Source organism: Thamnophis sirtalis, unplaced genomic scaffold, assembly GCF_051295495.1.
Source record: "Thamnophis sirtalis isolate CommonGarterSnake01/CBP01778 unplaced genomic scaffold, rThaSir2_p1.2 scaffold_2, whole genome shotgun sequence".
Classification (NCBI taxonomy): domain Eukaryota; kingdom Metazoa; phylum Chordata; class Lepidosauria; order Squamata; family Natricidae; genus Thamnophis; species Thamnophis sirtalis.
This window is the reverse complement of record NW_028261382.1, coordinates 149,599,339-149,614,859: the sequence shown is the minus strand read 5'-3', so window position 1 is coordinate 149,614,859 and position 15,521 is coordinate 149,599,339. Positions and strand designations below refer to the sequence as shown.

At 36.0% G+C, this 15,521-nt stretch overlaps 1 protein-coding gene across 1 annotated transcript in view; it reads left to right on the top strand.

Annotated features, from left to right (window-relative positions):
• Window positions 1-15,521, top strand: part of TTC39C (tetratricopeptide repeat domain 39C) — a 40,993-nt gene that overhangs the window by 17,089 nt on the left and 8,383 nt on the right. Inside the window, exons 2-8 of the mRNA XM_014061216.2 lie at window positions 1,564-1,612; window positions 4,274-4,402; window positions 6,249-6,363; window positions 10,217-10,571; window positions 12,268-12,436; window positions 13,991-14,084; window positions 14,709-14,816. Of these exons, the coding sequence (XP_013916691.1) occupies window positions 1,564-1,612; window positions 4,274-4,402; window positions 6,249-6,363; window positions 10,217-10,571; window positions 12,268-12,436; window positions 13,991-14,084; window positions 14,709-14,816 (1,019 nt within the window). The remainder of the gene's footprint in view (window positions 1-1,563; window positions 1,613-4,273; window positions 4,403-6,248; window positions 6,364-10,216; window positions 10,572-12,267; window positions 12,437-13,990; window positions 14,085-14,708; window positions 14,817-15,521) is intronic.

Sequence of the window (15,521 nt, the reverse complement as noted above, 5' to 3'; positions counted from 1 at the left end):
CTTCCCATAATCTGGAGGAAAAAATGCATATACATACATACACGCACACGTGCGTGCGCGCACACACACATCTTCTTTTGCATTTTTTTGCATTTGTTGTAAGTCTCAATTCCTTCTGAGTGTTAACCTTTCTGATTTCATCCTTACAGATTTGAACCTTTTCCTGATATTCTTTTTTTTAATATGCCCTTCTTCCTTATTTTAAATGTGTACATTTTGTTTATTGGTTCAACACAAAGCTCTTTAAACAGCCATGCCAATCACATCAGCATTCTCCTATTTTTCTTTCTGTTTGGTATTGTTTGTACTGGGTCTTAATTATTTCATTATTCAGAATTTCATACTAGGCTAAATTTTTGCAATTGATCTGTATGTCCATATAGGTGTAGTCATTTATGTATAATGCAACCCCCTTCACTTTTATTGAATATGAACAAATTATTTCCTTTAAGTGCTATATTCCAATATTTGAATTGAGTTATATCGATCAGGTATCAGCAGTACTAATAATATATTGCCTTGTCCTCAGTCCTAGGTCTTAAAATACTCCATTTCTGAGCATTAGTGTACTAATCTGAGTCCTTCAGTACTACTATTCTTGCATCTTCTGATGTATTCTTGAGTACTTTCTTCTTTGTTATAAATTTTATTGCTTTGAGTATGGTTTCTCCTCCTTTCCCATGTTTAGTTTAAAGCCAGCCTGAACTGAAATACATTCTTCCCAATCTTTATGAGATCCAGCCCATCTTTTGGTATACCAGTACTTGAACCAATGGTTCTCCTCCAGAATCCTCTATTTCTTCCTTGGGACATGACCTTCACTTAGAACCATGGTTGAAAATAAAATTTGTCTTTCAAATGCTGTGGTTTTCATTCCTAGTTCTTCCTAGTTCTTCTATTTCTTTCCAGACTCATTCTGGCAGTATTATTCCAATACAAAACAGAAGAAGAAGATAGTAGTCAGGTTGGGGTATTCAGTCCAGTCACTCTTGTTGCATCCCATATTTCTGCATGTGGAAGACAACATATTTCTCTTGATACCATGTCTGCTCTGCAGACCTGTTCTTCTCAGCAGTGAGTCACCATCACCAGCACAGTTGTCTTTTGGGACAACCGTTGAATTCTTCTCTGAAGAAGCCAGTTTCTCTTCTCTCTAAACTTGAAAAACATTTTCAGAATGTTTCAGAACACACTGGGGGAGGACCTGAAATTGATTGTGCAACTCTGGCAACAGACACTGGTTAGGTTCAAGTGCAAGTCATCATAATTTTTTTTCGTTTCAAAAAAAATAGTTTTTAAGCAAGACACAAGATGTTTTAAGCATTTTGGAATAGTTGCAAAATCAAAATAAAATGTTTTGTATCCAGAACAGGCTTGTGTGATGTGTAAAACACTTCCAAAATGGTTGAAATAGCCCATTTGACACTCAAAATAACATCTTCATGCTTAAAATTGGACAGTTGGGGAGGATTCATGATTGAAATGAAAATGAACATTGTGTAAATTCTGAACAAAGATATATATTTAATATGTATTAATTGTATTTTTCTTTCCTTTCAATAGAAACCATAGTCCTTTAATGAGTTTTGGAGCCAGCTTTGTCAGCTTTTTGGTAAGTAAATCCAAATACATATGTTGTTACTGCATGGCATTCCTTTGTTGTAGCACTGATTTTGAAAATGTATTATTAATTTTGAAATTGTGGATTTCATAAAAAATTGTTTGGAGACACTGATACACATCCCCCCGCCCAAGAACCAAAGGCTGTATCAATGAAATAGAATAAAATAATAAATGTAAGATTTTTTGCATGGTTCATTAGGCATTTCATTTACTTTTTTGGGAAATTGTCACATATGAACAACCAGGCCTACAGGTGCAGAGTTCAAGCTAGCTACTTTATTACGTTCTGCCTACTATTTAGGAATCTCTCAAGTCTGGCATCTTACTCTTCGGAATAATAGATAAGCTCCAAGGAACCTAGGAGGGGTCAGTACTAGCCCTTTTGCAGTTGCGCATTGACTCCAGGTTAACTGCACGGTTGATCCCTCCTCTCTGCCAGGCTGGGTGCTTCCCAACGGGAATAGAACTAAAATACTTGTCTTAGTTTTATTACATTCTTAAACATTTTTCAGTCAGAGGGCCTATAGATTGCAGAATAAGGGATGGTCCCTTCGTGTATGGTACTATTCACTATCAGTGTACATGCACAAAACAAAGCCAGTTCTTTAATCATTGTTGAAGAAGGCATGGAGCCGTGGTGGCATAGTGATTAGAAGGTAGTACTGCAAGCTAATTCTGCTGACTGCCAGGTGTCAGAAGTTTGGCAGTTTGATTTTCACCGCCTCAAGATTGACTCAATCTTCCTTCCTTCCTTCTGAGGTTGGTAAAATGAGGACCTAGATTGTTTGGGAGCAATATGCTGACACTCTAAACCACTTAGAGAGGGCTGTAAAGCACTGTGAAGCAGTATATAAGTCCGGCAAGTGCTTATTGTGATCTGTTTCATACATAACATTAAATCATATTGACTGGGATTGTATGTCACCAAAACCTAGCAAAATTATATTATGTGTCAGTATTCCCTTCTACTCTGTCACTCTGGCTGGATTCATACATTGCATAACACTTAAATGAGGTTTGTTTGGAATTTACCATTCAGTAATTTCTATAATAAGTGTGAGCCATCTATTATGATGCTGATAAACAAGTATCCTATTTACATGAGCTCATAAGAAAGTTAATGAAATATTTTAATGTAATATAAAGTAGTTGCTTCACTATGAAAAGAAAGGATGTTGTGATACTTTTAGGGCAAGTATATGAATATTACAGCTCTACTTCCATTCTTTATTGGCATTATGTTAAGAAATCCTGCCAAAAATACAGGAAATATCTTGTTTGATAACCTCTCTTGTAAATAGGTTGGTTGATGCACGAGTGCTTTTATAAATCTGACATTGAAGACGATTTTGTTTGAATATATTCTTGCCTTTTGTAAAGATATTGGAAATATATTTTTCCTCCTTTATTTAAATGGATTGCTTACCTAAGTAGGATTTTTAAGTGAGTATAACAATCCAACATAGCAACATTATATCCTGCAAAGCTTCTTCTGTTCTAAATATAGCTGCAGTAGTTTATGTTCCAGTGTAATTGAGATCATCTATTTTTTTTAAAAAGGAAACTGTATTGTGCCAAAATGGAGATTAAATTAACTTAAGTAAGGCATTTCTACATATCTTTAATTTGGTTGTAAGGCATAGAATTCTTTAAATACATATAGGTTTTGTTTTCCATTAGCAAATGTATACAGATATAATTTGTGACAATAACAATAGCTAGAAGATAATTTATGGGCCATAATATCTTAATTATATTTTAGTTACTATAATACAACAGTGTAAGGCCAGCTCAGTACAAAATCTTATAACAATCTGATAACCTTCTACCAATCTTATCAAGTTGATTTCTAATTATTCCTTAACATTATATTCAGTTTTAATAAAGTTACACCTTTAATATTTGTGGAATGATCTGAGAAATGTACATTACCAATAATTATTTCTTTAATTACATGTGTGAAAAGGCAAAAGCTTACATCAAGGCACTGATTTTTAGGGAGTACAGATGCTTTGTTGTAAATTGTAATTCAGAATTGCTTAAATCTAAGATGCTAAATGGAGTTTAAAATAAATTGTGTGTGTGTGTGTGTATGTGTGTGTGTATGTATATGTATATGTGTGTGTGTATGTATATGTGTATGTGTGTGTGTGTGTGTATATATATATATATATATAGTATATACATACATACACACATACATATACACATACATACATACATGCATACTGTATACACAGACACATTCAAGGAATCATGATTATGAAGGAGTATTACCTAATATCTTAGCAATTACATTGATTTCTTGTTTAATAGTATACTATTTTTCTTTTACGAAGATTTTATCCTTCTAGCATTGTAGGCAATTTACAGCTGTAAGTATACCCTGGTATTTTTTGATTTTGCAAAAAGATAGTTGTGCTAATTTTCTTCAGAAAAGTGCCTTGTGAAGCCTTAAAGATTAATTTAAGGTTTATTGCTGCATGTGACAATACTCTGTAGTGTAACATATTCATTATATGATAATTTGTTAGTTTTAAAAAGGCCACAAAAATAATTTTCAAATTAAGTTCTCAACTTCCCTGACAGTTGCTTATAAATGAAGGAGTTTGGCACTTTCAAGTTCAGTAGTCTCTTTATTTTTTAACAGAATGCTATGATGACGTTTGAAGAAGAGAAAATGCAGCTGGCATGTGATGATTTAAAAGCTACCGAAAAATTATGTGAGAGTGAAGAAGCAGGAGTTATAGAAACAATAAAAAATAAAATTAAGAAGAATGTAAGTGAAACATTGCAAATACATAGATGAATGAGTCCTGTGCCAATACGATGCTGTTTTATATTTGCCTGTCCTAGGGACTCCATAGCATATAATATGCAGTAATCTCCTATTCAACAAGATTAGTCATATCACTGTTAGTGATCTGCAGGTAAACAAGTAGTCCCTTTTTCTGTAAAGTTTTATGCAGATTTCTAGTTTTATTTCTTGTTCTTGCCTATCTGCTAAACATTAATTATGTTATTCTTCAATAGCTTAGTAAAACTTCAAAGTTTCCTTCAACAGATTAAAATCTCTTCTAGAATCCAATCTAGCCTTGAAGAAAAACAAGTTTTTCATCAAAAAGCTTGCTTAGTTCTTTAATCCAATCACCTTTCTCCTCTGTTTCCACTTTTTAAGTCAGGTGTAAATAGCAGCTGTCACCAGTTACCATCTAGCCTTCAGAATTCATTTTACTAATGCTTTTACCTAGATAGATGGAAATATTTGCAGCATTATGATTTAGTTGTTTATGTCTTTGCTTGCCTTTGGGGCTTGGTTTGTTTTGCTAACACTTAAAAATAAAAATGAGAGCCACAAATTTACTTTGTGCCTTTAACTAACAATTTAGGTTATTACATAACTACAGTTGGCCTTCACTGAATTTGTTGCCAGCATGTAAATATAATAATATCTACCTTCAATGAAATTGGAAGAATGAATTTTAACTAGTGTTTCTATTAAACTGTCATATTCATGCTACATATCTTTCCTAGTTCAGTGGAGTTAGATGTAATAAACTTCATAGTCTATAAATAATTTAAGTTTTAGCTTCCTTGGAGAACATACTGCATTATTAATGTTGAGTGCATAGAATCTGAACCCTTTGTTTAGTGTCACTATTCTATACTATAATTTCTAAAGAATTATGTGGGCCTAGTCTTTGTATCTGTTTCCTGATGTATTCTCCATAGGAAACTTGCTGTAAAAGACTAGGGAGAAGAGAGCCCATCTACTGAGGGAACAGTAGACTTTCATGTTAAGCAATGGCATTGTTGAAGGGGGTGGGGGAGAAGGTTGGTGAAAGACAATAACAAAAAAAGTATCTTACAAAGTTCACATAGTCAATATTCTAATTATGACTTTAAATACTTTTGATATAATTTGGATATATGTTTAAAATTTATCACAGAATCTGAATATTATACTTATGAAAATATTGTATTATATATTATAGTATGAAAATCTAGCATTATATTACAGCCAAGATGACTGAATAAACTGAATGTTACAGTGGTTTTTAAAATATAAACTGAATGTTACAGTAGTTTTTAAAATTTCAGTGGTTTTTAAGCACATTTAAAAAAAGTTTAAGAAATACAGGTCTGTTTAATTTATATTCGCATTTGTTTTACTTTGAACAAAATTTATTACAAGGCAATTCACACTGCCTATCTTGACCAAATTTTAAATGATTAATATATGGGAGATGGAAATCTACCATTCTGTAGCACTATGCTTTTCATTGCTGGACAACATGGGAAAAATATAAAGCATTTCTGGTTCAGAGTATCAACTTCCAGAAAAGTTCCAGATCTCTCTCTCCCTCCCTCTCTCCTCTCTCTCTCCCTCTTTCCTCTCTCTCTCTCTCTCTCTCTCTCTCTCTCCCTCCCTCCCTCTTCCCCTCTCCCCCTCTCCCCCTCTCCCCCTCTCCCCCTCTCCCTTCCTTTCTCTCTGTCCCCCCTCTATCTCTCTCACACACACTGTATGACTATAACTGGTGTTACCCACAATGGAACATTCTTATGGTATGTTTTATGCATCTCTAATTAATACGATGGTTCTGTTCTTTATTATTGTCAAATAGGTTGATGGAAGGAAAACTGCCCCATCCATGATGGATCGATTGCAGAGGCAAATCATTGTGGCAGACTGTCAAGTTTATCTTGCTGTGCTCTCTTTTGTAAAACAAGAATTATCAGGTAAGTGGTACATCTATTTTTAAAATAATATTATCTAAAACCAGGATAACTTAAATGGTTGGCTTCATAGCATACAGTAAGAAAACTTTTATATATTATGAATGCCATCAGTTTAAAATCTAACATATATTATAAATATTTCTAATCTAAGTCAACTCTGAGTGTAACAAACTATGCCTTTGCCATAGTTTTTGTAGTTGATGGTAGGTATCAAGTCTTACTGTGTCTCAAAAAAGAATCATAGCAATAGCAATAGCAATAGCAGTAGACTTATATACCGCTTCATAGGGCTTTCAGCCCTCTCTAAGCGGTTTACAGAGAGTCAGCATATTGCCCCCAACCATCTGGGTCCTCATTTTACCCACCTCGGAAGGATGGAAGGCTGAGTCAACCCTGAGCCGGTGAGATTTGAACCGCTGAACTGCTGATCTAGCAGTAGCCTGCAGTGCTGCATTTAACCACTGCGCCACCTTGGAATCAAAGAATCAAAGGGGAAAAAATAATCATTTCCAATTTTTAATTATCATCATGCTTGTTACTTTCTCTCTTTTTTATGAACTTGCTTTCCAGGGGTGGGTTTCAGGCGGTTCGCGGCGGTTCCCACGAACCGGTTGTTCGGTGAACCCAGAAGTAAGTAACTTCCGGGAACGCTGAAGGGTCCACCCGCCTGCCCGCGTTTCTTACCCGGTTTTGACGAGTTCTGCGCTTCCACGCATGCGCAGGATGCATACAGCGCCTGCGCGATCCTCCAGGAGCAGCTGGAGCATCTCACAGACGCTAGTACGCATGCATGCACTGCGCGCGTGCACGAGGACACCGCCGGCCCCGTTCCAACCGAACCGGTTGGAACGGGGCGAGAAACCCACCCCTGCTGCTTTCCTAAATGCTAGCTAGTTTCTAACCTTTGTGTATATCCTCCATACATAAACAAATGTCTAATTTTTATAGTTCTACAAGGAAAACACAGTTTATTTGTATACATTTTCTAGTTTACCTATGTATAATATATAGATTGTTTTTATATAATTTTCTCTGATTTGTGCAGAGTATGAGAATATTTATTAATATTTATTATTTGTTGAGAGATTGTTTGAAATTATGATGGCACTGAACAAAGGGACTTATGATGGGTGCCTGAAGTTATGCCATTGCAGAACCTCCACAGTCATGTAATTGCAGTCTGGGCTCAACCCTTTCACACTTACAAAAGATTACCACTCTGCAGCTGCCACCCCCTCTCTTTCATGATTATGTGTTTGCCATTTGCAATCTTCCCTGCTAGCTTCCTCAGAAAGTCAACAGGGAGGTTGGCAAGGAAGGTCACAAGCCGCTGCCACAGGACTCACTCTGGTTCCTGGGAGCTGAGTGAAAAAGATCAGTTGTGACCCATTTTGGAATGGACCTTTTTCATTCAATCTGTTTTGTGAATCTGAAGGGCTGTCTTCCAGATTGATTTTGCCCTGTGTAGGTGGAGTCTCTCAAAAACGCTGACTGAAAAAGTCCATGATGAAAGCCAAAAGGGATTTTAGCAATAGCAAATAGCACTTAGACTTATATGCCACTTTACAGTGCTTTATAGCCTTCTCTTAAGTGGTTTACAGAGTCAGCATATTGCCCCCAACAATCTGGGTCCTTGTTTTACCAACCTCGGAAGGATGGAAGGCTGAGTCAACCTTGAACTGGTCAATATTGAACTGCTGACAATCACCTGAGTTAGCTTGCAATACAGCATTCTAACCATTGCGCCACCATGGCTCTTTTAGCACAGGACACTTGTATCATGGTTCCTTTCTGGACAAGGAGGGAGGGGGAGGATCTTGGGGATCCAAGCTTCTTTTCTCCAGGGCAGTGCAAGTATTCCCTTCTGTGCATGGAGAAGAGCTGCCTGTGCTCTTTCACTCTGTCTACTTAGCGACTGCAACTGGGAAGAGGGATTGCAGTCATTGAGTGAGGCAGTCCCATGGGCACCTCACTTAATGACCACAATGATTTAAACCAAAAATTTGGGCCCAATTGTGGTCATAAGTCAAGGATGACCTGTATAGATTTGAAATAAGCAGGGCCCTCTAATACTTTGTGTTTGGGTGTAGAATGTGGTTGAAAGTTCTGTCACTTGCATTCCCTGTTATGAGAAAGGAATGCTGTGTTTTGTTATTAATTAAATTAATAATGAAATTCAATTTTGATTGTATACCTTTTTGATAACACAATTTTGTATTGTTAAAGATTCTATTATTAACATTCACCTTTGAGCATAGCTTCCTTTCTACATGGTTAAATACAATTTTAAAACACCACAATTCACACGTTTGGCATATGGTTACTAGTTTCTATTAATACTAGCAAAAATATTTTTAATTAATCAATTGATGCAAAGCAGTAATATATTCTAAGCAAAACTGGTCCTTCACTAATTATTTTCTTAAGTACAAAAACATATATGTATAAAGCCTAGAAGTATATGTGAAAATTTATAAAATATCCCAACAGATACTTTAAGTAATTAAATATAATTAAGTAATGATGTTTACCAGAAAATTATTCTGGCTAAAAAACAGCAAAGCTATATAAAGTTTTTAGCTATGTAGTTTTTATGAAATGTTCCTCGTATTTCCTACTTTATTTATGATTGCACCATCCAAGGTGAAAGGGGTAGAGTTTTTGTCCATTGCTCCATGGTTACTGAAGCATTGCTGAACACTTATTGTACAAATGCTTACCTTGTGGTGAACCACATGAGAGCCAAATATGCTATGCAGCAGAAAGAGACTGAACGGCACAGTCTTGCAGTAATTTTAGCTTCCTGTTAAAGCTGAATCATGCTTCGGGAACAAGTGCGTTATTGCAATAGACAGCTTGATTTTCTATATCTTGGAGGTTCTTGCTTCGTTAATCCTTTAGAATAAATGTACCATATCAGGGCTATAGAAATTCAGATAATTGCTAAATATGATGTAAAGAGATAGAATTTCCTCCATTTCTTTGCTGTTACATGTTTGTTGTTTAAATATCTTCAGGCCTGTGCATATTAAATAGGGATATAACAATTTTGTTTGTGCTATAGTAAATTGAACACTATGTTTTCTTAGTTCTTTAACCTTATGATTGGATACAGAGAACACCCTAAATGAGAAAGTGATTTGCTTCTTTATAACTGCAAAGCTTTCAATGTATCCTATCACAAAGTCAGAAAATTAAAAATATATTACGATTTACTTCTTACTTTGTTGAGTTGTGCAGGTAGTCCTTGATTTATAACCACAACTGAGCCCAGAACATACGTTGTTAAAAATGAGAAATTTGTTAAGTGAGTTTGGTCCCATTTTATGACTTTTCTTGCCACATTTGTTAAGTGACAACTGCAGTTGTTGAATTATTAACATGATTGTTAAGTGAATCTGGCTTCCCCATTGATTTTGCTTGTCAAAAGGTCTCCAAAGGTGATCACATGACCCTGGGACATTGCAACCATCACAAATATGAACCAATTGTCAAAGATTTGAATGTAAATCATGTGACCATGGGGATGCAGCAAAGGTCATAAGTGTGAAAAATGGTCATGTCACTTTTTTTGGTGCTGTTGAAACTTCAAACGGTCATTAAATGTTGTAAGTCGACAGCTACCTGTATTTAGTTATAAGAGTTTGTTAATATTTGCAAATGCTTCTAGCAATATTTCTACACATAATTACCCCTTCTTCACATATTGACTAGGAAAAAATAAGAATTGTAGTTCACAAATCTGGAGGGCATTTGGATGTGAACATCTGGATGGGACATAGATTAACCTAAAAAATTCTTTCTCTTTGACTAAAACTCTTTTTATCTCTTTATATATTTTTGTTCCCCTCAGCTTATATAAAAGGTGGGTGGATCCTTAGAAAAGCTTGGAAAATCTACAATAAGTGCTATTCAGACATTAATACACTTCAGGAATTATATCAGAAGAAGATAACTCAGGAATCTTTGACTTCTGATGCTACAAATGATAATCATATTGCTGCAGAAGGTGTTACAGAGGATTCACTTAACAGACTGAAAGGTGCTGTTAGCTTTGGATATGGACTTTTTCATCTTTGCATATCCATGGTGCCCCCAAACCTGCTCAAAATCATCAATCTACTGGGTTTTCCTGGAGACCGCCTGCAGGGGCTTTCTTCATTGATGTATGCAAGTGAAAGTAAGGACATGAAGGCCCCTTTAGCTACGTGAGTAGCTATATTGCAATGCTTTGGTAATAGCTTAGAACTGAAGTAAGTAAGTAAACTTCAAGCCAATGTAAGGGAGTAATATTGTCTTGTCTTGTTTTAAAAAAAAATGAAAACATCACCTAGTTAAATTAGGAGTTGTGTTTTGATATGCTTTAAGTCAGAGGTCTTCAAACTTGGCAACTTTAAGACTTGTGGATTTCAAATTCCAGAATTCTCCAGGGAGTTGAAGTCCACAAGTCTTAAAGTTGCCAAGTTTGGGGACCCCGGCTTTAAGTTATAGAATTGGGCCGTTAAGAAAAGAACCTTATTGTGTCCTTAGCTTATTTTTACTCAGTGCACTCAGAACAAATTCCAGTTAAACCATTCTTAAATTATTCATCGTTTAAAATATTTTATTATCTTCAGTATGCATGTTTAGACATTCTACTAAGAAGTAATTTTCTGTATTTGTATGCTTCTGTATAAATCAGTAGTAGAATGCCTTTTTAAAAACACAAGTACTTGAGTTGGCACTCTTCTGTCCTTCAGCTGACAATGAGCTTTTGTATCTGGGCTCCATTTCAACAAAAGGGTTGCTTTTCCACACCCAAGTCTTTGTTAGCTATAGCCTTTCTTCCCAACTTAATGTCATGACTCAATGGAGGAGCCTCTTTAACAGATTCTGCAAGTTCAGGGTTATCTTGGATCTGGAACTGAAATTCCCTGAAATGGTCCGCTTTCTATTTAAGCGACCATAGGGCTCCAGTTCTGTAGTTCAACAATCTGGATAACTCCTAGGTGATTGCAATGAGACAATGAACATTTAAATTTTTGTTCATATCCAGTGATTGAAGAAATAAAGAAGAAATTTAATTAATTTAAGCACCCTATTTCCTCTTGTGAGAACCTTTAATTTTTTGTTGACAATAGTGGCAGTGTTACTGATGTCTGAAGTAACAAGAGTTGTTACATTAAAATTATTGGGTGCTAATTTGTTTATGTTTAGTAGGCTGATTTATAATTTGATTGTATAATTGGTATGCTCAGTGGCATTTTCTAGGGAATTCCATATCTCTTCTACTATCAGATTACAACTTCAGAAATTGAACAATGGTTCTTTCTTTCATTCCACTTTTGTTGAGTAAAAGCTAACTTATTTTTTTATGTTTTGATAAAAACATCTCTGGTAAAATAATAATTTAGTGACTGGACCCTCCATTTAACTTTTTGAGAGACAAGATCTGTGTTGTAGAAGGCATTTTATATTGATAGGCAAAGGAATATCTGAATAAGACTCATTTAGTACAGTTTTCATTTAGTTTCTATCTAGACATTATGGAAACACTGCCACTTTTTAGAGGAGACATAGGAGGACACCAGAACCTAAGCCTACATATTCTTCATGCCTGCCATAACTCAATCAAATTCTAGACTGCTTTACACAAAGGAGGTGTGAAGTTTTTATTGTAGCCATTCATGTAATTTACTTGCAAGCAGGTTCCAAAGAGAGATGTGGATGCTTGCTTGTTTCAGAGGGTGTTTGGGAGCAGTAGGTAATACTGTGTGCATGCTTTCAACCTGCCAGTCTAAGCTGCTGAAGTTTTAAAAAAGCAATTTGTTTAATGGACTATTTCATATTACTGTATATTCTTTGATGCTTCTGAATTTCCAAACTATGGAACTAGCTAATGTCAGTGCCTTTTTATGCTTTTAGGTTAGCCTTGCTGTGGTACCACACTGTGGTTCGCCCTTTCTTTGCTTTGGATGGCAGTGATACCAAAGCAGGATTGCAAGAGGCTGAAGAGATTCTTCTGAAAAAAGAAGCTGCTTATCCAAACTCATCTCTCTTTATGTTTTTCAAAGGCAGAATACAGCGTTTAGAGGTACTGCAATCTTTGATCTTGGTAGTTCTTCAGATTCTTCTATGATATAGTAGTTTTAAAAAAATGCCCAGAGTCTGGCAGTAGAACTATGCTACTACTAGTGGAAGTGCTATGACATTGTTTTGTGTATGGTAATATTATGCCATGTGTTGAGTCCCTGTTATTCAAGTTCTTCCACTTAGAGTTGAAGGTGGGTCTGCAGAAGGGGGCAGTTTGTGATAGATATTTCAGAATAGTGTGGAAAATTTGTTGATTTGTTTTTCAACAAACAGTGAGAGATTTTCTTCAGGAGCAGTAGAATAGAATAACAGAGTTGGAAGGGACCTTGGAGGTCTTCTAGTCCAACCCCCTGCCTAGGCACGAAACCCTACACCACTTCAGATAAATGGTTATCCAATATCTTTAAAACTTCCAGTGTTGGAGCATTCACAACTTCTGGAGGCAAGTTGTTCCACTGATAAATTGTTCTAACTGTCAGGAAATGTCTCCTCAGTTCTAAGTTGCTTTTCTCCTTGATTAGTTTCCACCCATTGCTTCTTATTCTACCCTCAGGTGCTTTGGAGAATAGAAGGGTTGCCTCTTCTTTGTGGCAACCCTTGAGATATTGGAACACTGTTATCATGTCTCCCCTAGTCCTTCTTTTCATTAAACTAGACATACCCAGTTCCTGCAATCATCCAGTCCCCTAATCATTTTTGTTGCTGTTCTTTGCACACTTTCTAGAGTCTCCACATCTTTTTTATATTGTGGCGACCAAAACTGAATGCAGTATTCCAAGTGTGGCCTTACCAAGGCATTATAAAGTGGTATTAACATTTCACATGATCTTGATTCTATCCCTCTGTTTATGCAGCCTAGAACTGTGTTGGCTTTTTTTGGCAGCTGCTGCACACTGCTGGCTCATATTTAAATGGTTGTCCACTAGGATTGCAAGATCCCTCTCACAATTATTACTATTGAGCAAGATACCACCTATGTTGTACCTGTGTATTTTGTTTTTCTTGCCTAAATGTAGAACCTTACTTTTTTCACCATTGAATTTCATTTTGTTAGATAGCGCCCAATGTTCAAGTTAAGCCTGCCTTCTGGAGTGTTGGCTATTCCTGCCAGCTTTGTGTCATCTGAAAATTTGATGAGTTCCCCATTTATCCCCTCATTCAGATCAGTGATGAAGATGTTGAAGAGTATTGGGCCTAAAACAGAGCCTTGGGGTATTCCACTGCATACTTCCCTCCATGTAGATGCAGTTCTGTTCTTTCTTTTCTCATGTACAATCAGTATTCTTTATGGCATTTCTCCTGGTTGTTGCTTTTTCTGTCACAATCACATATGAGCTGGCAGTTTTGGAGGACATGTGCGCAAGGAAGAAGACTACTAGAGTGCTGAATTTTACATTGGTTTCAATAACTAGTCCACACTTTGTAATTCTTACAAGCATTTCACGAGATGATCATTGCAATTAACTTTCTTTTATACTGTTGTAGCATGATTTGAATGAACATTTTTAAAGCTGATACTTCTATATTTTGATTGCAGTTTTTCTTCTCTTTTTAGTGTCAAATCAACAGTGCCTTGACCTCCTTCAATACTGCTTTGGAACTTGCAACTGATCAGAGAGAGATTCAGCATGTCTGCCTCTATGAAATTGGTATATGATAACATTAATGTTTCCTTTCTGTATAGATATAATAAGTATCTGAATGATTCAGTCTCCAGCAGTTATATATTTATTTGATTTCAAAATTTATAGGGCTGCCCAATTCAAACACTGTGACTCTGGATGACATATAGAATAAACTTGCAGTAGATCAAAAGGAAGCAAAACAAAATCCAATATAACGACGAACAGCATTTTTATCAAATAGCAACCAGGCAAACAAGAAAATGACCACATGCCACACTCAGTGCCTAGGGAAAGAGCCAGATTTCAATGGCTTTCCTCAAGGCAAAAAGATTTGGGGCCTGTGATATTGGAGAGGGGCGGGGGTAGGGAATTGTTGCAGAGAACAGGAGCAACCCCAGAAAAGGCAGACTTTCTAGGTCTCATAAGATGACAAGATTTTACAATGCCCTTTCTGTTGGTACCTCAAGAAACGCAGTCTTGTGCCACATAGGGCTTTGAAGATAATACCTAACACTTTGAATTGCATTCAGAAGCCTATTAGAAGCCAGCTCGCAGAGTATATTTAGCTATTTTAACAATTATTTTCTTTTGTTATGAATAATATATAGGACATACAAAATTTCTGTGTTCAACAATTTTGCCTTTTAGGCTGGTGCAGCATGATAGAAATGAACTTCAAGGATGCTTTCAAATCATTTGAACGTCTTAAAAATGAATCAAGATGGTCCCAGTGTTATTATGCCTACTTAACAGCAGGGAAGTATTGTTATATGATTCAGAAGCTTGTGCAATTGGGGTGGAAATAATATAGTGTTTGTTCTTTGGTGTCAACATATTTTATTAAGAAAATTACTCACATAAATAAATGCAACAGCATCAAAAATATACAGGTAGTTCTTGATTTATTGGGACCAGATTCCCATTGCTAAGCAAGATAATTGTTAGGTGAGTCACACCCGATTTTACAACCTTTTTTGTCATGGTTGTTAAGCGAAATACTGCAGATGTTAACTGAATTATGCAGTTGTAAGTGAATCCATCTTCTTTCATTGGCTTTGCTGGTCAGAAGCTAGATGGGAAGGTCAATCAAATGACCCTGGGATGCTGCAACTGTTGAAAATACATGACAGTTGCCAGGCACCCAAATTTTGATCATGTTACCATGGGAATGTTGCAATGGTAAGTGTGAGGACCAGTCACAAGCCACTTAAAATTTTCAGTGCTGTTGTAACTTGAAACGGTCACTAAGCAAATGGTTGTAAATTAAGGACTACCTGTATTGGATGCACTTATGTGTCACTTATAGTGAGTTTTGGAACATACGTTGTTCTTGCATTATTTATTGGTAGGTCTATATCTACTTAATCAACAGGTAACCCTGGGTGCCTAATAGTAAATGTAGTAATGATGCAAAACAATTAAAAGCAAACAAACATGTAAATGGAACAAAACCCAACAAAT